The 27,364-nt window shown below is 46.6% G+C and overlaps 1 protein-coding gene across 8 annotated transcripts in view; it reads left to right on the top strand.

Annotated features, from left to right (window-relative positions):
- Trim9 (tripartite motif containing 9) overlaps positions 1–27,364 on the top strand; it is a 102,675-nt gene that overhangs the window by 40,485 nt on the left and 34,826 nt on the right. For all 8 annotated transcript variants that reach the window (XM_050153703.1, XM_050153701.1, XM_050153708.1 and 5 more), the window contains exons 2-5: positions 11,301–11,396; positions 13,366–13,488; positions 22,860–22,970; positions 23,870–24,023. In XM_050153703.1, coding sequence (XP_050009660.1) covers positions 11,301–11,396; positions 13,366–13,488; positions 22,860–22,970; positions 23,870–24,023 — 484 coding nt within the window. The remainder of the gene's footprint in view (positions 1–11,300; positions 11,397–13,365; positions 13,489–22,859; positions 22,971–23,869; positions 24,024–27,364) is intronic.

Here is a 27,364-nt window from a genome sequence, read left to right as displayed (position 1 = left end):
GGTTTACTTTATGGCACCTTGAGAGGAACTGTTTAGTCTCTCTAATGCCAGTGTCCCTACATGAGGTCCTGCTGTCCCCAGGGTAGATGGCTGACTGCGATGCTGTGGAAAGAGTTACAGGCCCGGAATCTACCTTATCCTGGGCTTACTTTCAGCCTGCTCCCGACAGCCATTGCTTGCCCACCTCTGTGTCAGAACTAATCCTGTCACTAATATATAAAAACCCTTCTGGAATCAACTTAGACCCACTGGTTTCCACCAACCCCGAAGCTAAAATTGCCAGTAGACAGCAAGTGTCTTAGGCCTATAGAAGAGCTTCCCCATCTTGCTGCAATGCCTCTCTGATATACTTAGCAATGACTCTCATTGTTCTGCAAAACTATGAAACTACCTCCATGTAACATGGAATTTGGGGTAACCTACACCCGTGTTCCTGAGCTATAAGCACAAAATGGCTCCTGAACAAACTATCTCTTGTTCCCATAAGATGAAACCTGTGGGGTTTATTTTGTTTGTTTGTTTGTTTTGCATTAACATAAACATTCCCCAGCTTTCTGGGCTGAAAACATGCCAGGCCTGATAACTGATCTTTTGGGGTCACTAACACCACAGTGCTACCTCTGGATTCCAAACCTGATTCTTTCCCCACTTCTCCCACCCTCTCCTCTCTATTGTTCCTGCAGCCCTGTCTTTCTCCTTCGGGCTTTCTTGACTCAAAATAATACTTTTTATCTACTTCCTCCTCCCCTTCCCCTTTGCTTCTTCACACTTAACTCCAATGAACTGGCCGCTAGTTAACCCGAGTTTACACTAAATACACAGCTGGAAGTGGGCAGAGGAGATTGTTCTAAATGGAAGACAACTGTGCTAGTTACTGTTCTTTTGCTGTGACCAGACACCACAAAGAGAAGCAGTTTAAAGGAGGAAGGGTCCATTCTGGCTTACGCTCACGCCATCATGTCAGGGAAGACACAGCAACAGGAACAGGAAGCAGCTGGTCACAGCGCATCTGTAGTCAGGAAGCAAAGAGTGAACGGGAAGTGGGACCAGACTAAAACTTCAAGGCTGGCCCCAGTAACCTACTTCTGCTTACAAGACTCTGCCTTCTAATGGTTCCACAACCTTCCCATTAACCAGGGCCTAAGATTCCGCTGCTCGAGATATGGGGACATTTCCTATTCCAACAACCACAGCAATTAAGAAAACACTTGTCAAAAACAGAAAGGAGAAACAAGCAAACACAATGTACTCCAGTGAAAGCATTCAGAGGAAGGAGGATGTTATATACAGATGAAATATATGCATTTCAGGGCCTCATTTAAGCAAGGTATCGTGAGCAGCGTTAACTACCAGCTTGGATACTGTGCGGTGTTTAGTTTTTCAGTGTGAGAGATTACACATATGCTAGGCAAGTGTTCTATCATTGAATGATGTACACCTGTACCCTCAATGATTTAATGATTTATGCCTGTGATCATGGTTTGGTGGCCGGGGGAAGATGCATGATCACACACACACACACACACACACACACACACACACACACACGGATCAGAGAGAAGTCAAGGTTAAAAGCAGCAGATAAGAAGGCCAGCCCTGTGTCCAGGGCTCATGTAGAAAACAGGGACCAGGTCTGAAGTAGAAGTAGCCAGCAGCAGATCTACAACAAAGCAGGTCATGTTCAGCATTCTTGGAAGGGTCATGGTGTGGGGACTTCAGGTCAGCCACCATTGCTGGTAGAACCAGGTTGTCAATGGCCTCTGAGGGATATTTCAAAGAGGAAGAAGCCCAGAGGAGGAAAAAAAAAAGATTTCATCCTACAAAACCACGTCAGGTTTGCTTTTTATCCAACAGTGACGAGAGAGCAACTTTAAGGCCTCCTTTCCTCATAAGCATTGTTCCCACCCTGTCAGTATTATCAAGAGTTCTTTGAACTGCAGAGTCTTGTTGGACAATCAGAAATGAAAGATTTAAAAGAGAAACCATTGGCTTTGATAAAAATTTCATGTGAACCAATTTCCATGAAAGGATAATGGGTTTCTGACAGAGGAGTAGGGATGGCCTCAAGGGATGGGCTGAGGGACAAGGGCAAGATGCTGGTGGAGAGGCCAGAACTTATGGCACGCGACAGCCATTATCTTCCACTGAGTAGGCGCAGCCCAGGATAGGTGCTGAGGGACCTGCTCACCGTGGCTTCGAAGGGTGCTCTTAGCATGTGTGCCGTAATGTGCAGGGGCTGATGCGGCCTCTCTCTGCCCTCCACAGAGGTGCGAGAGGCAGTCTCAGGACCTGAGGCTGTGCGTGATTCCTCCTCCAGTCTGTGCTGGCTAGGTCAGCTGGGAAAGCCACCGTTCAGAAGAAACCCCTGGGCTCAGCGCTCTCAGGGAATCCAGCTGGTGAATTCTAGTACACTAGAGCGAGAGCTTTTCGTAACACTTATCATCATTCTTAGATTTTTAATGTAATTAATGCATTTGAGATGATTTGATATAATTTTAAAGTAATATTGTAAAGTAACAGGGGTTGCTAAGATAGGGAAATGGAGGTGAATGCACCATAGTAACTCATAACCTTAACGTTGCAGCAGATAATTAGAAATTCCTGCCTCCTGGTTGCCTTCGGAAGAGCTCATCTTTTCAAGGAAATATGAGGAAAGGCAGGCGGTGGGTAGTGTGTCATTAGAGCAAGCCCCTTCTCTCTGTCTCGGGCTGAACCACCACTGCCATGCTGGAGAGCTCCAGATATTCATCCGGGTCCCGGGAGGGAGGCTCCGGAACTGCTGCACACTGGGCTTCTTTCCCTGTGTGGTGTTAGCAGGAGGTCCAGCCATCACCTCGCACTGCCTGCCCCAGCTTGTGCACCCTGTCCCGGGCTCTTCTTTGGAAATCATCACAGTTATTTAGTCGCTTATGAGATCAATCAGATCCCATGGCAAGATGCATTTCTGTGGGAGTCAAACCTTAGCACCTACCTCCCTGGGAGAAAACTGTTGCCATGGAAACCATGTCTGTTCTACCAGGATGGAGCTGCATGGAAAGAGGTTGATAGAGATATTGAGCAGAAGGGTGAAAAAAGTCAGACTCGGTTAAATCCGTTTTCCTAGGTAATATTGATGACCCCTCTTAGTGTTGTTGTAGGTGGGAATCAGCCTGTAAATACTGGATCCTAGCAAAGCTATCAGTCCTGAGGCAGACACAATCTAAGATACCCCAAGGTTTATCAGCCATTAGAATAAGACTGTGTTTTAGCTGGGTGGTGGTGGTGCACACCTTTAATCCCAGCACTTGGTGGGGGGTGGGGGGGGCGGAGGCAGGTGAATCTCTGTGTGTTCAAGGCCAGCCTGGTCTACGGAGGGAATTCCAGGACAGCCAGGGCTCTCTTAGGCAGAAAAATCCTGTCTCAAACAACAAGAACAACAACAAAAAGGTTGTATTTTAATTTGCCTGTGAAACGGTGGTAACAGGGAATAACGATGGGCTTTCTTCGTATCGGAGCTTTATAAGTGTAATATGAAGATTCTTAGGGATGTCTGTGGATTCTGTCATTGATAGGAAAGGAACAAATGTCCCAAACTCACAGTCAAAGAAAGGAATGAACCACCTGTGCCCACACGCTCTCCTTACCCTAGTGGCGGTGTGACTTGGCCAGAAGGGACCCCTGCATGTCACAGGCTTTATCGTGTTTGTACCAGGACTCCTCAGGGTTGGTGAAGCTGGGGGCAGAGATGGTAAGTTACAGCACTCCTCACTCTGGGGTCTGGACTGTCCTGCTGCCTGAAGAACTGCCTCTGCCTTGCTTATGTTTCTCTTTGGTGTGATAAACATGACTGAAGGAAGGGAGGGTCTGTGTGACTTGCAGATCCAGGGGATCCAGTCCAGATGGCAGGAAACACATGCAGGCAGGAGCAGGAGGTGGGTGGGCACATTGTGTCTGCAGACAGGAAGCAGATAAAGATGAGTGCCCCCACTCATATTCAACCACAGAGCTCAGTCTATCATGGGACCGCCCATATTTAGTATAATCTTCCTGAGCTAATTTAAGCTGAATAATCTCTCAAGTCATACCCAGAGATTTGTATTCACAGTGATCTGAAATCCCATCAAGGTGGATTAAGATTAAGGATCACAGCCACTTTTCCAAAAAGGGATGTGTAAAATGACTTGTTTGTGGGAGAGACTCAGCCTGGCAGACAGGGCATTGCCATGTGACTAGGTTTTGAACATTTCTGGGTCTCCATTGCAGAGAAAAGCCAGCTTGGTGTGGGGAAGTGCAACCCAGAAATTGGAGCATCCCCTTGGTTCTCAGTGAGGTTATCTAAGGGTAGGATGCCTCTCTCAGAACACAGTCCCGAAAAATAGAAACCAGAGGGAAAGATGGGAGCTTTAAATAGGACAGAGCTAGAAGGGTGAACTTGTAGGGCCAAGGTGGCCACGTCAGGAGAGAGCAAGGGGCCTGGTGCTTCCATCTGTCCACTTTTTTGGAGATTTTTACTGGTGTAGCCATGATAACCGAGCCTACCCAGGATGATGGGCCAACCAGGAAGGAAACAATTAATCACATTCCATTTCTTTTGGTTTTGACTTTTCTGTCAGTCGCAGGATAGCCTTGACTTCGGGATGAGCGCTTGAGACAGGAGAGCGCTAGCTGGGTTTACTTTTATCCTTGGTTAGCCTTGAACCAGGAACATAATCCTGTGTTTACCGTCATCAGTGGACCCGTTAGCTCTGTGGCTGGTCAAGGGCCCCCACCTTCTCTTCTTCATTTTTAACTCAGCAGTGACAAGCAGTTTGAGGACTGACAAAGCCTGAGCATTTGGAAGCTTTGGGTTGTCTCTTTGAGAACCTGCCTCTTTCCCCAGTGCCCTAAATCTTTGCCTACCCCAATAAAAAAGCCCGAGAACTGGCAATGCCCTCATGGAGGGCAGCCATGTTCTCCACATGGACGGCTCAGTCCTCCTTTGCTCTCTGCTTTTGTGATGCCGTACTGACCAGAACCAACTTGTGGAGGAATGGTTTATTTGGCTTCTACTTCCACATCACAATCGGTCACTGAGGGAAGTCCAAGCACAATGTCCTGAAGCAGAATGAGGAATTCCAAGGAGAAATGCTGCTTGCTGCCTTGCTCTCAGGCTCACAGTCAGCCAGCCTCTCATTAAGCCAGGCCCACTGCACTGGGATGTTACCATCCGCAGTGTGCTGAGCTCTCCTCAGCAACCTTGAATCAAGACAGTTCTGCACAGGAATGGCCACAGGCCAGTCTGATCCGAGCAATCCCCTAACCGAGAGTCCGTCAGGCAACTCTGGGCCTTGTCAAGTTGGCATGCTCCCCATCCCCCCGTTCTGAAGAAATGGAGGGGTCTTTCTATTGGTTCATTATTAGTGACTTGAGGGTTTTGTGGATATCTATTAAAATTTAGAGATCAAACCAGAAAACCTAAGTTACCCAAATAACCCAACTACCCACTTCAATGACATTTCCGAAGCAATGTGTCATGTGTTTTTATCCCGTGTATGTTCATCTGTAAGAGGAGAACGTTTTCTTAGGTGTCCATTGACTGTTTACTGGAAGTGTTCACAAGCATGAATCCATCCACAACATGACGGGATTCTGTGGACCAGAGACTTAGAATACGACCTACTAAAACAAGTAGTTCCTCTCCAACAGTCACTGCCTCTTCCAAGGCAGAGCTCCGGCCTTCTGGGCCACAAAGCCCTCTCAGCAGCAGTGGCAGTGGAGGAAAGAGCTTGTTTAACAAGTGCTTAGGCAGTTCTCTGAATGCCAGGACTTCTTCCAAATGCTCTGCAAATACCGTGGATGAGAATTTTCCCCTTAGCCAGGAAAATCTCATTAAGGAAGCCTGGAGAGAAGCGTGTTTCTTGCCCCAACTAAATATTAAATATCACACTGGCAATATCTATGTGTAAATTTGAGAACTGAGATTCCATTTTCTTTTCTTTTTTTTTTTTAAGTTAAACAACCTCTTTCTTATTTTACATACCAATCCCGGTTCCCTCTTCCAGCAGCTCCGAGGATGCATAGAGCATCTCAGTGTCTGCTACTGTTAGAAATGTACCCATGATTACACAACTAGCAAAAGGCTAGATTTCAAACTCTGGTCCATCTGACTTTAAAGTCTGTCTTTTGAACTCTGGTGTTATGGTGGTCTCTGGTGCCCTATCTATCCGATTTGGTTGCTGCTATCTGATAGAATAATAACTTTCTGATGTATTTTTATGGTTTAAAAATGAGTAAAAGTTGGCACCGATTTGAATTGTGATAGAAAGGGAAGAAAGTAGGATTATGCGTTCACTAGCTATTGCTGTGTGTTTATGTGCGCAGACTGGGTGATAAAGATAGGAGATTCTGTGTCAGCGTATACCAGGTTGAAAGCCTTCCCTCTATCTACCCGTGCACAAGTCAGAGTCAGATTAAACATGGTGAGCTTTTGTAATGTATGAGAAATGTGAGGGCCTGGGAAACTAGTATCCCTTTGTAGGGGTCTCTCATATTTTTTTTCAGAAGGGAAGCTCATCACCCAAGGATGCAGGATCTTCCTGAGTCACAGCCAGGGTTAGCAACTGCCACCAATAAACAGAGCCAGAAGCTAGATAAGATGCGATAGAATCTCAGTGGGCAATCTGCCCTTGCAACAGACAAAACAGCCTAGCAAGAATAAAACCCAACTTCCCTTTGTACCAGGGCGACTGCAGGATGGTGTTAAGGGGAGACTGTGGGGATGGAGAGGAGTGAGCAGGAGATGAATATGATCAAGGAAGCAAAAGACTGTAAAATGGGGTTAGGAGACACTTCGTCTACATGAAACCCATCTAAGTTTGCTTACTAACTCCTATGAAAGTCAGCCCCTCTCCTGCCACAAAAACTGGGGGACAGGGCTCTATGTTCAGGTGTTGGATAACAATAAACTTTTCTGTGACCTTGGGTTTCCTCGAGCAAGTACTTTAAGTGGGGGGGAGGGGTTCATCATCAGGATAGGATGCAACTCTTTTAGTCCGAGTCCTCCAGACCAAGGCTAAGGCCTAATGGAAAAGGGGTTCCAGAGAGTCTTAGTAGAGCTGGGGCAAGAAAAAAAATCTTTGCAATGAAGATGGGTATGATTCAGTGTTGATTGAGAACTGGACAGAATCTGCAATTTAATCCATAGTGAGAAAAACCAACCTAAGAGTGGCCTGCACAGGGTCCCTGGGTTTGGTCCTAGACTGTATAATAAGGAGAACATGGGGGAAAAGAAGGCTTAGTGGGTAAAGGTACTCACTTTGCAAGCCTGGCAACCCGAGTTCAAGCCCCAGAGCCCACAGATAGAAGGAAAGTGAGAAAAGACTCCACAAAGTTGTCCTGTCACCTCCATATGTGCCACTGTGGCACACGTGCCTATGTGTGCAAGTGTACATGTACACACACACACATACTTGAATGCACTCACAACTATAAATAAATATATGTGCATATATGCATTGATTTAAAGAGAAAGCTAGCCGGGTAGAGGTAGTTATTGCCCTCTTTGTTCTTATTTTGGATGCAGTGTGACCAGCTGCTTTAAACTCTTGCCAACTTGACATCCCCACCACGATGGACTGTACCTTCAAACTGAGAGCCAAAATAAACTGTTTCTCCTTTAAGAGGTCACTTGTGTTAGGGGTTTTTGTTTGTTTGTTTGTTTTTTAATCACAGAAACGAGAAAAGTAGCTAAGACACTGGGAGAAGTTTGTATATGACTGTGTCAGATTAAAAGTCCTCCCTGGATGTGCACACAGCTCAGAATCAGATTCACAGTAAACATGGTAAGATTTGTTGGCTTTGTGTCCCAGCCCCATGACCTCCATGACAGCAGCTTCACCCAAAGCCTGGAGCCTCCCAACCTCTCTGATGGGCTATCACACTTATGCACACATTAAACACTCTCACACACGAACATCCCATATAGGCAAGCAAGGAAGGAAGGAGGAGGAAGGGCTCTTTTTCTCTACTTGAAGGAGGAGGAAGGGCTCTTTTTCTCTGCTTCAGACTCAAACAATGTGCCTTCTTCCAGGGAGAGCTTGTTTATTCCAAGCATGCCCTGAGCCAAGACATCCATCAGATGCCTGTAGATGCCTCTTTGTAACACTCCCCTCCTCTTTCAGAAACTGTCTCGAATTAGAAAACAAATACCCAGGAAACCCAAGCGCCTGGACTTAAACATCATAAACAGCCCTTAGAAACTGTACCTTTTCTCCCTCCAAGGATGCCCAGAGGAGAATGCAAACCGTGGATTTGCACCCTCAGTGCACAAGCAGAAAATTCCCAGCCCTGCTCTGTGGTCCTGAATACAGAGCACCTCTGCCAGCAGAGGCTTGAATTCAAATGCTTTAAGCAAACCAGATCAATAAGTAATAATGTTTAATCAGATGTGGCTTATAAACGTGCTCAGGAGGTTATCCTACAAAAGCAACAAATATAAATCCTTACAGTACGGCACTTGCTGCTGATAAATAGCTACCTGGCGGTTTTCTCTGTCTGAGGCCGAATTTTCCAAGTGGACAGAGCTTAGGGGAAAGGCTTATAGATCTCTATCCTATAAAATAGCTGTTTATCAAATACCAAATAATTGTCAGCCAGTTGGCGGGCACCAGCCTCCAACACAGACACAAAGAGACTGAGTCTGGAGGAGAATTGATTTTTCCACTCCTTGCTCTGATGTAAAAATCCTGAATGAAGACAGAACGCTTTGTCTACGACTAAATAACATCTTAAAAATTTGTGTGTGTGTGTGTAGGGGTATTTTGTGCATGTGTGTGCTGTGTGAGTGCACTTACGCAGGTGGGTATGCACATATAAAAGCACACAGAGGCCAGACACTGGTGCTGACTGACTTCCTCAATCGCTTCCCAGTCTCTTACTGAACCTAGAGCTCATCAGTTAAGTGAGGCAAGCTGGCCAGCAAGCCCCAGGAATCCACTTATCTCTGACTCCTTGTACTGGGATTACAGGCACGTGCCACTGATTCTGACTTTTTCTGTAGGTGTTGAGTGTGCTTGGGCAGCAAGGACCTTTGCCCACGGAGTTGTTGCCAGAATTCACCAAAGCTTTTTCTAAGCATACATTGCACAGACATGATCAATCTTGAGGGTGGAATGTGAGAAATCAGGTGGTTTCATGTGTGTGTAGCCATGTGACTTTGACTCCTGCTCCCAAATCCCTAAGAACGTTTACTACAGAGAGGAAAATCCTTGTAGCCCAGTAGACTTTCATTCATTTGGGAAAATGCGGAAGCACGGGTCCTAAGGATAACTGTGAAAACCGGACTCCCCCTTTAGAACTGTCTCTCATTTTACTGCTGTGGTCTCCAGTGAGAGCCGTTTCTCTTTTCATTTCCTGAGATCCTGGAAACAGTTCTTACATTTTTGTTTGTGAGCCTAGTCTTTAATGATCGGGCCATCTCTCTAGCCCCTGAAAACAGTTTGTAAAGATAAAATTGACCCCCAAATGATGGCATCACTAAGACACAGTAATAGAGAGATGAATGGTCCCTTTGCAACATAGGGTCACTATGCACCTTCTCTCGGTCGTTTCTGGGGCTGAAATACACAGCAAACTACAAGTAAACAAAGGAGTTTTCCAGAAGATGTTATTGCAGAATCCACCCATTAAATCCCTCATCATTGGGTGTTTAGGTGCCTAGAAATGAAGAAAGCAAGCATGAGTTAAAACCATCCAACATTTATTAAGGAAACACCGCATTAAAGGGCCCTGGCCTTTGAATACAGTATCTCATGCAATGTCCACACCATCCAAGAGTAAGTAAAATTCTCATTTTATGCGTAAACAGTCGGTAGTTGGCAGCATGGACGAGATGGGATAGCTCCCTTAAGCACTGCCCTGCATTCGTTCAGAGCCCAGTGACAAAATATTATTCCAATGCTTGTTTTTCCTGTTGGCGTAATTCAAACACAGGTAACTTTCTCAGGGTCACATAGTAAAGAGCAGGGCCAGAATTTAACCCCTCAAATTCTGCTCTCTTTCTTTCCACCTTCCCAGCATTTGGCCTGCATATTTTAAAAAAGAATGCAGTGCTCCCTGCATATTTATTAAGACAAATATAAGAGAAAAATCACAGGACGGAGAAAATTTTGAGGTTCTTGCCTTTTGATTGAAAGGATAAGAAAGGTATTGTGCTGGTTGAGGAGAAGAATGGGTGTTGGACTCTCAAGAAAGCACAGGAAAGAGGAGCAGTGAGAAAGGTCTGCCATTGCCTGAGGGACAATGGGTTTGCTCAGTCTGCTAGGACAAGGAATCTTGTATCCCATATTTTGCTAAGGGCTTCAAGGGATGGAAAACCTAGCAGAGGGCTTACGTAGCAGTTCGTTCTTCCCAACAGGAAGACTGACTCTGAACCCCGTGTCCTTTCCCCTCCATCCTGACTGTAGTGACCTCCTCTCTAGAAGATACTGATCTGCTTCAAAGGCAGAAACCAAAGAGGGGAAACTACCCAGGCCACACTGGTCCTGCATCAGCTTTCTTAGACATTTCCTTTGCTGGTAGACCCTCACCTAGGTCCCACTGATGAGCAGTTTGGGCAGTGGCCACCTCCAGCAGTTGCCAAGACTAGAAAACTGTGCTTGCCTGGACTCAACTTTGCCCCTGCAGAACTGCAGGAGGTTTGGCAGAGTGGGAGGTTAGGAAGAGAGTAGGCTTTGACCTTTGGTCAGGATGCCGTTGGGGACCGGGAACCTAGAGTCCGTGCACCTGGGAGAAGGAGGAGGACTTGATGGGGTGGAATTCTCTTCTGGCCTTTACATTCGTCGTTAGCGGTTTTGCGACCCCCCCAGGGCGTCACACCAGTGCTCAACCCTTCCTTCTTCATCCCTCACTTGATCATCTTCATTATTTCTGACCCCCATCCCCCACCTCAGACCAATGAACCTTTAGGCTAAGTATCGTCAGAAGGAATCAGCTCAGTTGACTGGCTCGTTTGTTTGTTTTTTTTTTTTTAAATCCCTCACAAATGATATAAAAGATTAATTAACTAACGAGATGAGGGCCCGCGAGGTGGGTGTCAACGAGCGAGGCCTTTGACTTCTGTGGCCAGAAACATTTGCTGCTTCAGAGAATAACGTGCTCAGGAGCCCAGGAAAGGGCTGCCTGCCTGGGTACCAGAACCCATCCATCCACGTTACCTCAAAGGCCCAAACAAGAGGACTGAGGGCAGGCTCAAGGGCTCCTGGGTTTGGGACCCCATGGTTTTGAAGTAACTCCATGTGGCCCTGTGTGACGGCATCTCAGGCCTTCCTTCCTTCTCTCCACAGAGCCAGCTCTCCCAGGCGCTGAACGGATTGTCAGACAGGGCCAAAGAAGCCAAGGAGTTCCTGGTGCAACTCCGCACCATGGTGCAACAGATCCAGGTACCGAGTGGGGGGTACAGGGGTGAAGAGTGGGGTCTGGGGGTGCGGCAGAGGGGAGGAGGTGCAACGCGGGCTGACAACAACCAAAGCGGGTTGAGACCCTCTGACTTGATGTGTTCCACGGAAATCTCTCTTTTTCTTTCTGCCCTGTCTCCTCCACACAGGCAGACACACAGAGAAGCCACCCACACGTGCGCCTTCTTGAGGCAGCAGCTCTTTTGTCCACAAGCCAGGATTGTCTGTCCCAGGCATTTCCTGCCTTCCACTCTGATGCCTTCAGTCTGCTACCATATTGCGTGTAGACAGCAGCCTATTTCTTTACGAACCCCATTATCCCCGAGTTCCTAAAATCCTATAGGTGCCCAAGGCCCATTTTACTTAGCATTAACTAGTCGGTTCTCATATTCTTCCTTCTCTCTTCCTTCCTTCTCCCTCTCTCTTCTTTCCTTTCTCCCTGTTCCATCTTAATGTTTCTTTCGTTTCAGACACTTGGACATTTTCTAGCCTTAGTCCCCTGGCGACTACAGGTTCAGATTGCCTTATCAGGACATGGTCACCAGCAGGCAGCCAGCACTTGAGAATGCATACATTTTTCGCAAGAGCTGAAAGGGAGAAACCATAGAACATATGAGATGCCAAAACAATGACCTTCTGCACTGTTTACCATTCTTACATGTTTTGAGGTTTGCCTCCTGGAAATAACCTTTATTTTGTCCTCCAATAAATTGGCTACTGAGCGACTCTTTAACCTGTGTCAGAGCAGAAATGAATTCTTAATGTAAGCCAGCTCTCAAAGCACCGCACACTGGTTTCACCGCCTTTTTTTTTTTTTTTTTTGTATGCGTGCCAGTGTTAAAACTGTTGGTTCCCTAGCAGTTTTGTACACTTCCTTCTGTTTTCCAAAGTGGCAGTGTTTATCAATCAGCCCTTTCTTTGCCGTCGTTGGCACAAATGGTGCAGCCCCAGGCTTGCCCCCGCCTTGCCTTTCTGTTGGAGCAGAGTGTTCTTTCCGTAAGAAAACAGCAGTCTTCAAGGGAAGGCTCCCTCCCACCCCACCCCCACCGTCACTCTACACAGGGCACAGCAAGTCCTGAAGTAAGTCTTCAAGGACTTTCTCTGAGAATTCAAAGACCATTGCGAGCAGAGCCGAAAATTGTGTCCATAGGAACTGCTGCTCCTTCTAATGCGGCCTCAGACAAAGACCGTCTTTGAAGAAAGTTGCTGAATTAAGTATCTGAGGCCTTTAATATATGCCCGTAATTCAGAATTGCTAATTGAAAGAACTACATGGTTAAAGTAAAGGGGGGAAAAGTTATAGCCAGCTTCAACTTGAATACCATGGGCCCACACTTCCTTATTTTCTATGTAGCCCCCTGTCCTCAGCAAGCTACTGTGTCCTGTCTGAGTTTGGAACAAGAAAATGCTGTTACCAATATGACTTGTTCTCCGCTGTTGCCTTTCTTCGTGCAGAGACAACTGCTTTTGCCCATTGTTACTAGACCTTATGCTGTCATTGATGACAACATTGGATCACTGTTTAATGTGGGGGACCATTGTCATCCCCTCTTCTTTCTTCTGTGAGATGTATTAACCCTTTCTCTCCTTCCCTGACTCTACCCTCTTCCTCCGAGAAACCACGTTTCAGCCTGCAGAGCCGAGCACATGCACCCGTCAAAGGTCTTGTGCACCACCCTTCAGCCAATGCGTTCCTGTACTTACAATAATTCAAGCTGGAGAGATGATTTCTTTTTATAAGAATGAAAGTAATAAATACCTAACCCTTTCCACGCAAACTTAAAGCAAAACGCTCACACTACAGAAGAGTTTGCCAGTACTTTGGAAATACTCAGTGTGCTCTATGGACAGAGTTCCTTCCCATCTCTTCAGGAGGAAGGACTGGGATGCTCTGGTTTCTATGACTACCCAAGCTCCCCATACATGTGCTTGAGAATGGTGCTTTCTTGTTCAGGAAAACAGTGTGGAGTTTGAGGCCTGCCTGGTGGCCCAGTGCGATGCTCTCATTGATGCCCTAAACCGAAGGAAGGCTCAGCTGTTGGCCCGGGTCAACAAGGAGCATGAGCACAAGCTGAAGGTGAGTGGCACCTTGGGGCAGCGGGAAGCAACAGTCCAACCTCCCAGGGCAAGGGTGGGCGGGCACAGGAGGATGCCATGCCTCACCTGTGTGGTCTGGCCAGACAGGAGCAGGCATGTCCCTTCGGTATCCATTCGTTCTTCCTGTTTCTTAACTAGAATTCAATGGGTTAGTTCTCTGGGCCAGGAACTTCTCTGGGCATGGAAATAACAAGATAAATAAAAATCTCTGAATTCATTCTACTCTCCTAGGAGGGGAGAATGCTAAGCAGGGCATCCAAGGAAAATATACCATAGGCTAGTTCTTCTGAAGGCAGAGGAGGGGATGGTGAATCCTAGGAACAGGATTGAAAGCTTAGATAAGAGTGGCCACACATAGGCAAAAATGTGTTCTTGAGTAGGTAAACAGAATATACATAATTTATAAAATAAAGTTTGTTTATAAACTTTTCAGTATAGACTTTGGTCACTGCATAGTAAAATCAATGCATTGTGAGCCTGGGGTCCCATTGGCGGTTCTGATCTTAGAGACGTGTGATAACCTGCCTGTCATCCATTGGTAACAAGATGGGGAGAGGGAGCAGAAGGAAGTCTAGTGTTGAGCAGTCAGTGAGGACCACACACATGGCCAACACACCTCAGGCCTGGTGATGAGGGGAAGCGTGTACAGCGACAGCCTGGGGTTAAAGTAAGAGAAACAGGCTCCAATCAAGGCTGTTAGGGATGGTGTCAGGAGAAACATGGACCATTTTAGGGGACCTAGTAGTGGGTCAATGGCTCAGTGACAGATATCTCAGTGACAGATATCATCCAGTAGGTCAGTTACCTAACTAGACCTTTAAGAACAAGAGAAATTGCATTTGTAAAATCAGATTCCAGAAAGTGAGCCACAGAAGTTTCAGCAGTGAAGAAGTGATGAACACAGTGTCAAGACCCCCAATCGTAGCCTGCTTCTCCAAGGCCCCCTCCCCCTCTTGCCATCTGCAACTCCTTAAAGTGCATTCAGAGACCCATAGATGCTTCTTCCCTAACTAAAGTCAGCAGCAGTGTGGTGGGAATGGGAACCTTTCTCCCCTGCCTTCTGACGTGGCTCGTCACTCAGGGGACACTGGAGAGAATCCTGGGGCAAGCAGCAGGCTGTGCTGTGCCAAGGTCCATCCAAACAGGAAGGGATCATGAGCCCCTGACCTCCAGATTGTCCTTGCCGATGCCATACTTTTGCAGGTAGCAACATCACCGTGTAATCAAGGATCCAGATTCCTAGGTAAAGAGTTGCAGGTCTTGAAATCAGCATATAAAACCCAGGTTTGGGATGAGGAATGGGAGGAGCCCCCAGGGTGCTGGTGTTAAGGAGCCTGTGGGTTTGGGTAGCAAACCAAGTCTGGCAATCTCGATGCTCATTTGAGAGTAGCCATACACACCCCTGATGGTCAGTCAAGTGAGAAGCCTCCCCCATGTTCATCTCAGGATGGGCTCAAACTCCTAAGGGATGCCAGAGAAAACCCCTTCCACAAGGAACCTTCAAACAGACACTGAAGGGAACAAGGCTTGGTTTGCCCTGGGGTGCACCTTCTGTGGCCCGTGCATGGCAGTCTACCGAGTCCTGGATGATGGAGGAACCCTCCTGCATGCCCCGCTCCAGGTCAATGCCTGTGTGCTGAGCATCGTCTACTCTTCCGGTGTCTAGTTATTAGCCTGTGAATTCCTTAAAGGGACACTGAGCTGTGACTCATGGCGGCATGTGTACCAACTCCTTAAATGTGAGAAGAACCTGAGGGAGTCATAGACACGCTGTGCTTTCTCCCAAGTGCTCTGCAAGTGTCATTGTGTGAGCATCTGCCTCACAGGCTCACCTAACAGTTGGGAAGCGGCTTGACTTGATAAACATTTCTCTCAGAATCAGGTTAGATCTGAATGATTTTTTTTTTAAAAGAATCACTTTTATCTGAAGTAAAAATCTCAGCCTGCTGTGGAATATGATTCTGCAACTACCCCACAGCAACAGATAGATGAGCATCCTTGGTGAGCAGACCCTGCCTTTGAGCCTAGCGATAATGAAAGTCTGGAGAAGCGTTTTTTTATAGAGACAGTATAGAAGCTATAGGATAGGGATCACCTCGGTAATTTCCACAGCAGCTCTACGAGGTCACTATCACTGCTAGTCTTACTCTAGAAAGGCAGGAATGATAACCACATGAATCAAGAACTGGCCCCAAGAAGCCAAGGAACCACAGAGCCCAGAATCTGAACAAACGCTCCCCACTGCTCCTGGTAGACGTTCCATCCAGAGACCAGGCATTTCTCCTCAGCCAGGCAGTAGCTAATGTGTATCTGTGAGGGTAAGACTGCTGAACAGGAGTACACAGGAGGGGGTGACACAGCAGTGACTCAGGATGAGCCTTGACCTCATGGATGCAGTGAGCGTTAATCATGGAAGTAAACAGTGCTGTGGGAGAATGCTCTTGTATACTGCAAAGATTTGTCACTCGTATTAGTTTAGTAAAATGCTGATTGACCAGTAGCCAGGCAGGAAGTATAGGTGGAGTGACCAGACTAGGAGAATTCTGAGAAGAGGAAAGGCAGAGACGCAGTCACCAGCCAGATGCAGAGGAAGCCAGATGAGAATGTCTTCCTGAGTACCAAGCCACATGGCTAAACATAGATAAGAATTATGGGTTAATTTAAGTTGTAAGAGATAGTTAGTAATAAGCCTGAACAATAGGCCAAGCAGTTTATAATCAATGTAAGCCTCTGTGCGTTTATTTGGTTCTGAATGGCTGTGAGACTGAGTAGGAAAGAAACTTCCATCAACAGAACAGCAGGCTTCTGGGAAAGAACTGGTCAGTACCATAGACCCTGTAAGGACAAAGCCACTGACAACTCTAATAGTCACAGAGCACCTTGTGGGAGAGCTGGCATCTTAGCTGCCTACTCTGTAGGAGGTGTGTGTTAACGATCACTGCATTCCTTCCTGTAGGAGAAAAGTCGCCAGGGAAAGATGATGGTGATCTTGCCAGTCCTCAAGACTGATGGAGAATTTCTGTTGCCATTCCCACTCTGATATTACTGTCACCATAGCCTTCCTATAGAATTCAGAAATCTACTTTTATAGCAATCCTCAGAATATCCTGTGCATTTTGGGGGATTTTGTGTGTGTGTGTGTGTGTTATTAAGGACTGAATTTAAGCCCTTGTACACTAAGCAAGCACTCTACCACTGATCTACACTACCAACACTCCCTCCTTTTAAAATTTTGAGATACAGTCTTGTTGAATTGCCTGGGCTGGCTTTGAACCTGTGACCCTTCTGCCTCAGCTTGTAGATTAGCTTGGTGTAGAAGGTCCTTCTGTCTATGTGTTGCTTTCATTGGTTAATAAAGGAACTGCCTTGGCCTGTTGATAGGGCAGAGCTTAGGTAGGCAGGGAAGACAGAACTGAATGCTGGGAGGAAGAAGGACGGAGTCAAAGACTAAGACACCATGGAGCCGCCAGAGTCAGACGTGCTGGAACTTTAGTTGGTAAGCCATGACCTCGTGGTGATGTGCAGATTAATAGAAATGGGTTAAATTAAAATGTAAGAATTAGCCAATAAGAAGCTAGAGCTAATGGGCCAAGCAGTGATTTAATTAATACAGTTTCTATGTGATTATTTCGGTTCTGGGCAGCTGGGACAAACAAGTGGCCTTCCTGTTACAATAGCTGTGCCCTCAGCCTGCATCTCTAGACCTTGCTTCAAAATGCCATCCAACCCACATAGAGATGAGTAGACCAAAGGCATGGCTGCCTTTGGAGTATGGGCTGGACAGCTGAGTTGCCCTGCTGAGAACCAGGGCCAGTGGTTCAGTACCTCGCTGTAAAAGTTCACCTTTTCCTCAATGGAGTCTCTTTTTATCAGACATCGCAAACTCTGGCACCACAGCAGCAAGCACAGTGAGTGGTGTGTGATGCTGTGTAGTCACTGCAGAGGTGACAATAGCCACGCTGTGTGGGAGGAACAGAGGCCAGCAACCTCTACGGAAGAGGGAGTCAAGGGTTGGGACAGTGTCATTAATCCACGTCATGAGGGCAAATAGCAGAGGACATTGCAGGCCCCCATGCCCCTTACCTGGTGCCGTCTCTGCAGGATAGGATGAGAATATCACTCATGGCCTGTGCATTGAGTTGATGCTTAGGTTGTGTAGATGCCCAGGAATGGTATCTACCACACCCCGGGGCCTCCATACCCTCCTGCTGCCTGCTGTCCTCATCTTCCCCATGACAGCACGTGTCAAGGAGGGCTGTGCTGCAGGCCACACAGATGCCACGGGGCTACTGGGCAGAGGACACCGATGCCCTCATTTCACCCTGCTCAGACTTTGGAGGACGATGAAAAGGGACAGGTGGCCGATGGTTGCCCTCAGCGGCAAAGCTGTTCTGTCTGCTGTCTCTACAATTCATCTCTGTCATTTTCAGCCAATTGTATCTGTTGCCACTTCTAAAGATGGCCACCAGTGCCACTGCTGCCATAGCTACTGACACCAGCCTCCACAGCTCTTCTTTTGTCCTTGCCTGTTCCCTTTCTTGTTGTTTTTGTCGATGCTGAGACTCGTGAGGAAAGGCTGGCCATGTAAGGACAACCTCACCGAGCACAGCACTTCCTTCTTTGTTGTTTGTGTGGCGGTAATCTCATGTTCATCCGTATCCAAGGGCTCTTCTTGGCTGACAAAGAGGTGATGTGTGTGTGTGTGTGTGTGTGTGTGCACATGCGTGCATGTGTGTGTGAGTGCATGAATGCAAGCATGCATGTGTGCACTCTGTGTATGTGTGAGCGTGTGTGCGATTCAAAAGGCACAGGATGCTGGGAAGCCAGTGTGTATTTCCGGGTCTTAGCACTGCTCATGCCCTTCTCTGAGAGCACTGCCAGCCTGAAGAGATGAAAGGGTTCTAGTGAGACAAGGTGGAGTTGGGTGGGGAAAAGCCTAGATTCTGTTGTTATGGACCAGATTGGGTGAGAAGTCACACTTGTCACCGTGTCCCTAACTTTGGGGAATTCTGTGGCTCAGTTTCTTTTCTCTGTGCGTGAGCTAGAGTTCAGCTAGAAAGTGTACTGTCCTCCCCTCATGGGTTATGGCACATCATGTATTACAGTACTCAATAAGAGAATTCTGAGTACTCTGTAAGTACTCCGTATGAGACACTGAAGCGCTTAAGGCTGTGTTCAGTATGGAACACTGGAAAGGATTTAGCTCAGTGCCCAAGTTTCAGCTTGTGCCTCTGTTACTGAAAGAATAAATGGAATTATGATCTCATTCATCATACTGAAGAAGTGCTCCTAAGAACCATTTTACGTACACACTGTTCACAGACAAAATTAACCACACACTGTTATTCTCTTTGAACACATGGGATTTTTTTTTTTTTTAGTGCCCGTGGTCATAACTGATCATTCTATGAGATATTTTACCAATTTCACTGAGCTATTTAAAATGTTTTATGAAAATCGAAAAGCAGAAAGGCTTGGGTGAGAGATGGGCAGGTGCAGCCATACTTGGGGCCCATTTGAAATGTGAACTGAAGTTAGCGCCATCCTGTGGTTTGAAATGTGAACTGAAGTTAGCGCCATCCTGTGGTTTGAAATGTGAACTAAAGTTAGCGCCATCCTGTGGTTTGGAAAAGTGTAAGGCGCTTTTATCTGTTTTCAGGAAGTGGTCAACTGAAGCACATGCAGAAAAACATGAGCGAGAACTCTCTGTGAACTCCAAGAAATATTTCTAGTTCATGTGTGGAATTAGTTGGGCAATGTCCTGATGACCAACAGAGGAAGCCAGATGCTAAGTTGCCATCCTTCCCGGGTCCTGCCCTTCTCAGTAAGGCTCCCAAACTGTCCCCACTGTTCCTGACACGCTCACAGGGAATCTATGACAACATTAAATATGCCATTAATGAGATCTAGAATTTTTTATTTTACAAAAAATAAAATATTTTTCCTTTTTTGGAGAAGTTTAAAGTACTACCTGGGAGTTGATTTTACTAAAATACTTTCAAAACTTGAATTCATTCTAAAAGCAACTTAAATATGTTCTCTCTCTCCCTCTGGCATTTTAGAACCATCCAAGTTCAATAGTACATGCTGATATGTATCTTCTTGTTACCTTCCAACAGTAAGATCCCTTGGAAGAAATCAACATGGTTGTTCACAATTATTGGGGGGGGGGGAGAATCTAATCTTTAATGTGCTTGTGTAGTTGGTGAACCTGACATACCAAAGCACTACGCAGCAAGGCATTAAAGAGAAAACTTACTGGGTTATAGAACTCAGTATTCCTGAAGGGCCTCCATATGTCCACCATGGTTATATGTAGCATGCTTCCTTCTGGAGAAATTCCAGTATTTCCATCATGGTATTTGTTTGTTCCCATTATTCTTTAAAAAAGGGTTTGTTATATGGCCACGCCCCTATGCAGGAAAGCCTCCACCATGTGTACTGTTATCTTATAAAACTGCTAAATCAGTCTGTCTTCCCATTGTTTCCCAGCAGGCAGAGGATGCTTTGATTATGGAATGGGAGAAGGAAGAGAAATACAATCACACTCACAAGGAAGTGCTTAGTAATTAGGTACAGGCACGGTCAGCAAGGCAAGGCGATGCATAGCAGCAAAGCACCAGCCCAGTGTGGCCATGGAATAAAGGAAATGCAGGAATTAGGCCGGACGCCAGGATGAGGTCTGTGTAAAAACTAAGCACCTGGAACAATTCAAAGGCTTGATATGCTCAAGTCGAGAGGGGTCAACGCTAATAATGCGGTCACAAGTGTCACTGATGTCAACCTGCTGCTAATGCAGAATTCCTTCCAGAGTGTCACTGGGCAAGTTCGTTGGTCCTCTGCTTCCCACCTTAGATGAATAATGCTGAAAAGGTCTATGTAGGTAGAATCCCCAGGATCCCCACAGAATCATGAGGATGCCCACACAGCCAGGGCCCCTCCACAAACATGGAACACATTTTTTAATATCCCAGCCCACTCCGGCAAATGCCAGTGAAGGGCAATCTTGGGTTGCCTTTGTTGCCCTTTGCCCAGATAGGAGTGAGCTTCCTTCTAGATAGAAGGCACCTGGCTCTCTCCATGGAGATGAGAGACTCACCCTCTGCAGCTCTGCACCAAAGCTCCATGTTGTAGCTGTCTGATGCAGCTACCACCCATGGTATGTGTTCTCCTGCATGGACATAATGCCATCAGATTCTTCTCTTCCCGGGGCTTGGGCTTCTTCCTCCATTAACCCCTCTGTGCTAGGATACAGTCTTCTATGCACCAACACCAAGTTACGCATGCGCCACTCAGTGTTTATCCATAAGAACGCTGGTGGCATTCACACTTTAGAATAGAAAACTCGCAGCTCTGCTGTTAAAATCCCATGCTCCCCTTAAAACGGGTGAGTGTTTTCCTTGCTTAATAGAATTAAATGATTCTTCTCTTAAATAAAAACTCGGAGCTACAGACTTGTCTTTGTAAAAACCGCTGCAAATTCAAACTTTTCCTATAGCGTGTGGGACTGGCGATAGGGAGGAAACATTTGCCTGGAACTCTGGGAGAAAGGTGATATACAGCGTAGTCCTTAATTAGGTTTCTCCATGGTTTGGAGAATGCATTATTCTTTAAAGAATAAAACGGTACATGTTATTCTACTGGGGGGGGGGGGAGAAGAATTCTCTGTTTAATCAAAGAAATGAAACCAGAGCTAGTCACCTGTAACTCCCAGGAGGCCGTTCAGAGCGTCATCAGTTGCTGGGTGCACATAGAAACTTCCCCATCAAGCACAGAAAGCAATGGCGAGCAAATCCTGCAGGTTTGAATCTAGAAAGTTTATGTGCCTTAGGCCTCCATGAGGGGAGTGTGATTTAAAGCTATTCGGAAGAATAGAGAGAAAAAAAATTAGAGACGCATGGAAAATGGAGAGGTGATGGAAGTCAGGAGTGGGGACTTAATCTTGTTCAAAGTTGGCAAGAGTGAAGACCTTTCAATAGCACCAAACCTCGCTGTGGGCTATGCCACGTGGGCTGGAGGAAGGAAGCAGCTGGCCTATCGTTAGTAGGGTTGGAGCGCTGTCAGAACAGTTTCCGCCTGTGTGTATACACACTCTCCTGGGTGGCTCTCTGTTACTGAAAAAGGCTGGTGTCATGTCTTGACCCAAGGCATAGCCCTCATTACTTTTGCCACTTATCCAAATAAAACTGTCCAGATGATCAATAGGTATCCGTTATACTGCAGAGACCACCACCCTTCTGACAAATTCTCAAAGTGTTCCCTGGAATCATGGACTCCAAACCAATCCACTGTCCCGTGGGAACTGGGTTAGGCTCCAGTGCAGATGAAAACAGAAAGCAGGGTGTGTGTGTGGGGGGGGGGGACGTTCACCCAGGACCTTTTGTGTCACTCCTGTGACTAGCACATTACCCAAAGGGACTTGACTCCTGCCAGCGCAAAACACAGTGCCAAATGCTTCTCTGGGGCACCGGCACTGAAGTCCAAAAATGTGTAACTCAAAGAAGAAGAAGAAAAGACTAGCCTCGCTTCCTAGGAACCAACTTCAAGAAAACCACCAGAACAAAATACAGAACAGTAAAAAGTGGGAAGAAAAGCCTGGCCAGAAAGCTAGTAAGTAAAGATCCCAGAAAAGACTTGGCCAGCGAGGAAATCTACACTCATCACTGGGGCTAAGGGAATGACCTACTGGGTAACGTACTTCGATGTGCAAGTGTGAAGTCCAGAGTTCAGGTCCCAACACCCACAAAATTGCTGGCTGAGTGTGTGGTTGACTTCTAATGGTAGCAACTTGGGAGGCAGAGAGTGGGATTCCCTAGAGCAAGCTAGCTAGACTGTCTTGAGTTGCTGATCTCTGAGAGATCCTGCCTCAATGTATAAGGTAGAGGGTAGTCACGGAAGACATCTGACATCAGCCCGTGACCTCCATATGCACAGGTGCACACATGAAAGTATGCATATACATGCAAAAATTTTAATAAAAAATTTTAAAGATTTTTAGATCTCATGGGAGGGTCAGCTTCCACAGAGAAGAATGTCTGCAGGGCCCAGTGCAAGACTTAATGCAGCAGAGTCATCGGGGTTCTTTGTCAGTATTCTGACTTCCATAATCTTTCCTGAAGGGTTCTGTTGTTAGCCTTGTTAGCCCGTTGTTCGTTCTATAAAGACCCTACCCAGCTATCCTCCAGAGCCATTGTCCATGCGGAGTGGCACAAAGAATTGTCATCCATTTAGATCCACTTCCAGGATGCTCTTGGATTCTGCTTTAAGGGAGTTGTCCGAAGTCCCAGGGTGCCCCCCTGCTGTACCCTCTGCCATTCTTCACCTACCTCTCTGTTTCCTCACCAACCTCAGGTGGTTCGGGACCAGATCTCGCACTGCACGGTGAAGCTGCGCCAGACCACGGGCCTCATGGAGTACTGCTTGGAGGTGATTAAGGAGAATGATCCCAGTGGCTTCCTGCAGGTCAGTGTTTACTAGGTCTTCTTCCTGGTTCAGATGTGCCCCAGCACTGAGTGGAGGACACGCAGTCCCGCAGCCTGGCTTGCATGTGTCCCTCAATAGCAGAACCTCCCTGTATACTCAGTTAAGTGTAGGAGAGCCTGTTGGAGAACGCTGACTTCCTGGAAGTCTCTGGCACCCTATGCTACAAGACTGAGAAGTGCATGGGCTGGTGTGTGCTTTAGTTCCTGTGCGTAACCCTGTCATTTCTTCCGATTATAAAGTGCTATAGTGTAAGCTAGGGTTTACTTACGTTTTGGTACCAACGACAAGGAGCTGCTTAACTAAACTAGGGCATCTAGATCTCCTCCAGTTGGTGTTCTGCAGACGGCCAAGAGCAACAGATGGGGCTGAGTGTAAGAAAGGGAAGAGGTCCCTTCCAAGGAGTCAAGTGGGAGTCCCATGAAGATGACGCACTTAGGATGGAAGAGGATGTGTAGTGGCCTCTGGCTTGCATACCTCATTCCCGAGTCTTGTCTGGCGGCCCACACCTTGGTATGGAAGGGTGGATGGAGCCTTTGATCCTATAGAACAAATTGATTTCCAGTGTATCATTTTCTTCAGCGCTGTCCGCATTTGGAAGCTCAGTAATAAATGCATGGGTGTATTCTAGGCGTATCTTCTCATGGATGAAGGTCTTAATTATTTACAGTGGCCTCCTTCCAACTCAACAAAAAATGTCCAGATTTGCTTCAGAAACTGTGGGCGACCCTAGTCAGGACACAGACATTCTCACCGAGCACCTGAGATGGGAGGAAGCTTGAGGTCCTTGCTGTTCGGTGGCAATGCTTAGAGTCCAGGAGCAGCATTGGGGTTTGAATGTAACGCTGTGTTTCTTACGCTGTGGTCTTTGATGCGATTAGATTTCAGACGCCCTCATCAGGCGAGTCCACTTGACTGAGGACCAGTGGGGGAAAGGCACGCTCACCCCCAGGATGACCACGGACTTTGACCTGAGCCTGGACAACAGCCCCCTGCTGCAATCCATTCACCAGCTGGACTTTGTGCAAGTGAAAGGTGAGTTCCCGTGTCCCCAGAGTCGGCACTGTCCTGAGCAGATGCTGCTGCTTGAAGCGGTGGGGGTGACCCTGTGATGAAGGTTATAGCGTCCAAGAGTGGGCCTGGAGAAAGGGGCTCAGCAATTTCAAGCACTTGCTGCTGGGTGTGGTGGTGTACTCCTTTAATCCCAGCACTCAGCAGGTGTGTGTTCAAGACCACCCTGGTCTACTACTGAGCTCCAGATAACACAAAAATTAGAATAAAAAAGGAGAATCAGAAGAGGAAGACGGGGAAAGAGGATGAAGAAGAGAAAGAAAAGGAGCATGGTCTGCTCTTGCAGAGGATCCATGTTCAGTCCCCAGCACCCACTCCAGGTAGCTTACCTGTACCCACTCTGGTGTCTGAGGGCCCTGGCACACACACACACACGGCACACATACACTTGAATAAAATCTTTTTAAAATCTAGAGCGACTCTCATCTATGCAGGGGAATGAAAACACCTCCATTTTAGCTGTGTTAGCTGAGCAAGTCTGATAAACTCAGATATACTCAACCCTGGAGAATTCACATGTCAGCAGCAGAGCCACTGACGACACAGAGACAGTCAGAAGGGAGGTCACTGTACACAGCTAAGACCTTCCCACAGTGACACCTGCATAGTGCCGAATGCCACGGAGACGTCCTCTTGGGGGGAGGGAAAGAGCAAACGAGTGAGAGCTGGAGAGGACAGCTGGAGGCTGGGAGAGAAATGACAGCAAAACAAACTTACGATTAGATTATAGAACTAAAGCATGTGGCGAGGTCTGGTTGGAGATTTTTTTTTTTTAAGTTGGGCACCAAAAGGAAGTATAAGTACTTATGATTAAAAACACAAGTCAGGGAGGCTGGAAAGATGGCTCAGGGGGGTTAGTCCCAGCAACTACATGGTGGCTCACAACCATCTGTAATGAGATGTGGTGCCCTCTTCTGGTGTGCAGGCATACATGCAGGCAGAACACTATATACATAATAAATAAGTGAATCTTAAAAAAAAAAATACAAGCCAGCTATGCAGTGGTATTTTTTATGGCAGTGTTACCATTTCTGACTTTTTTAACTTCATGTTTTTGACATACGTAGAGTCGTACAACTACCACCACAATCGAGATAACAAACTATTCCAAAGCCAGGTGAAAAGGTGGAGGTCTCTGACCCCAACAATGAGGAGGCTGAGGCAGGAGGATTATGATTTCAGACCAGGGTAAACTTAGTTCTCAAGAACTAAGCAGCAAGGCAACCCTCCGTCACACACCAACCCGCCCCCCATCCTCACTCAAACCCGTGACAGCTACTGCTCTGTCCTCCAACTCTGCCACTTTTAACACTTTCTGACCTTTTGTGAAAACGGAAGAAATCGGGCCATGCATGGTGGCACACTGCCTCCTCCCAGCATCCAGGGGGCAGAGGCCTGTGCGGTCCAGGTTAGCCAGGTCAGCACAGCACATTCCATGTCAACAAGTATCACATCGTGAGACACTGTATCAAACCAAGCAGATACAAACTTTTCAAAGGATTCAAAAATGAAAACAATGCTTGTCAGGGCTGCAGAGGAGACTCAGTAATTAAGAACGCTTGCTGCTCTTGCAGAGGGCCAGAGTTTGGTTCCCAGGACCCAGAACAGGCAGGTGACAAAGCCACCTGGAACTCCAGCTCCAGAGGAACTAACATCTCTTGGTCTCGTTGGGCACTGCCTTCTCGTGCACGAACCCACACACATACACATAAATAAATACAAGTAAAATCTTTTCCTAGCTGGAGAAATTGATTTGCATCCTTCACCTCTTAATTTAAGCATACATGTAATAAATGAATCTTAAAAGTAAATACGTTGCAAATTATATATGGTAGGGGGAAATCCTACCTGCTTCTCTGCTTACCAAACAGACTCCTATAACCAGAGAGGTTATAGTTTTAGTACCGTTAGTGCTTCCGTCGTGTGGGTGAATTCATCTGTGTGTTTGGCGCATCTCATGACCCTTTGCTCTTGGTTTCTGAGCTTCCTCATTTTTTTTTTTTTTTTTACTGATAGGCACTCATTTGAGATGACACCTTAACCAACTTTTAAACTGCTGTCTAGATTGTAAATTAAAATGCCTGATATAATAAAAAATGAGGACATTTACAGGATGTTGACCAAACCAGACATTATCCCAAGTGCAGCTGATTTTTCTCACTTCCATTTATTCTCACAGTCCTAGAGGTCAGCTGAGGAAATTGGGGGCACAGGAAACCTATGTTACACAAAGTGGCGGGGCTAGGGTTCACCCCTTCCTGACAGGAAGTAGCTTCATTACACACTAGTATCCTTCCCAATCTATTCTACAAAACTAATGTATCCCAGAGTAGCTTCTTGGGGGAAATATCTCATTTCCTTTCATACATTTAGTCGTGTGTGTGTGTGTGTGTGTGTGTGTGTGTGTGTGTGAATTACAACAATCTTTTACCGCTGTTTAAAATCTTCTCTGACACCTACATGGCAAAGTCAGTAAACCATCTCTTGCAGAATGTAGAACCTTGGGTTAATTGCCCCCAGCCAGCCTCTGTTTATCCCCAATCCTTTCAACAAAATAAAAGTTATGTCTCATGTAACATAGAGGAGGAGATATAACATAAAAAGGCAGAGAAAAGAGGGGGAAAATGTACCAACCCAATCCACCTTGGTACTAGAGCAGGAGGAAGGGGAAGTTCAAAGGCAGAAGAAGCCTTTTGAATGTTTTGGTCATCGGCAGGGCAGTCTGCCCCCACGCTTGCTGCTCTTTGTGTCTGGTCCACCCATCTGCCTGCTATGGTGCCCAGGCCAGGTGGCAGGATGAACCTGCCTGTTCAGTGAGCCGCTCCTGGGCAGGTACGAGAGCTGAGGTCTGTGTGCTGGGCATCAGGGACCACATTTCCAAGAAAAGTCCCCGTTTTCACTTAGCAGTTCACACAGAGTTGAAAGTGGAGAAAGCTGTATTTTGACTGTTCACTCTGCACAGGCAGCAGAGAATGCCAACCACACTAAGAGCTAAAATGTAGAACACCCCTACGTGCAGCCACTGACCTGACATGCCCGGCATCCAGAATAATTCCTTATGACATTATGAGACAAGACCATTCAGTGCGAGAGCAAAATTTCTGTTTAACACCTCACCTTAATTTAATTCGTTTTTGATTATTTCCTCTCTGCCTTGTTAATTTATGTGTCTTGCTTTGTGCTCATTAAGTTTAACCAATTCAGTGAGAGCCCGGTCCTGTTCCGTCAGAATAATTTTTACCTGTCAGATAATTGTGACGCAAAGAAAAGGCCAAGGTTGTGATGCAGGCTCAGTTGATTGGCTG

This window comes from Alexandromys fortis, unplaced genomic scaffold (assembly GCF_014885135.2).
Source record: "Alexandromys fortis isolate MF-2015 unplaced genomic scaffold, M_Fortis_MF-2015_v1.1 scaffold_82, whole genome shotgun sequence".
NCBI lineage: Eukaryota > Metazoa > Chordata > Mammalia > Rodentia > Cricetidae > Alexandromys > Alexandromys fortis.
This window is presented reverse-complemented; position numbering and strand designations above follow the sequence as displayed.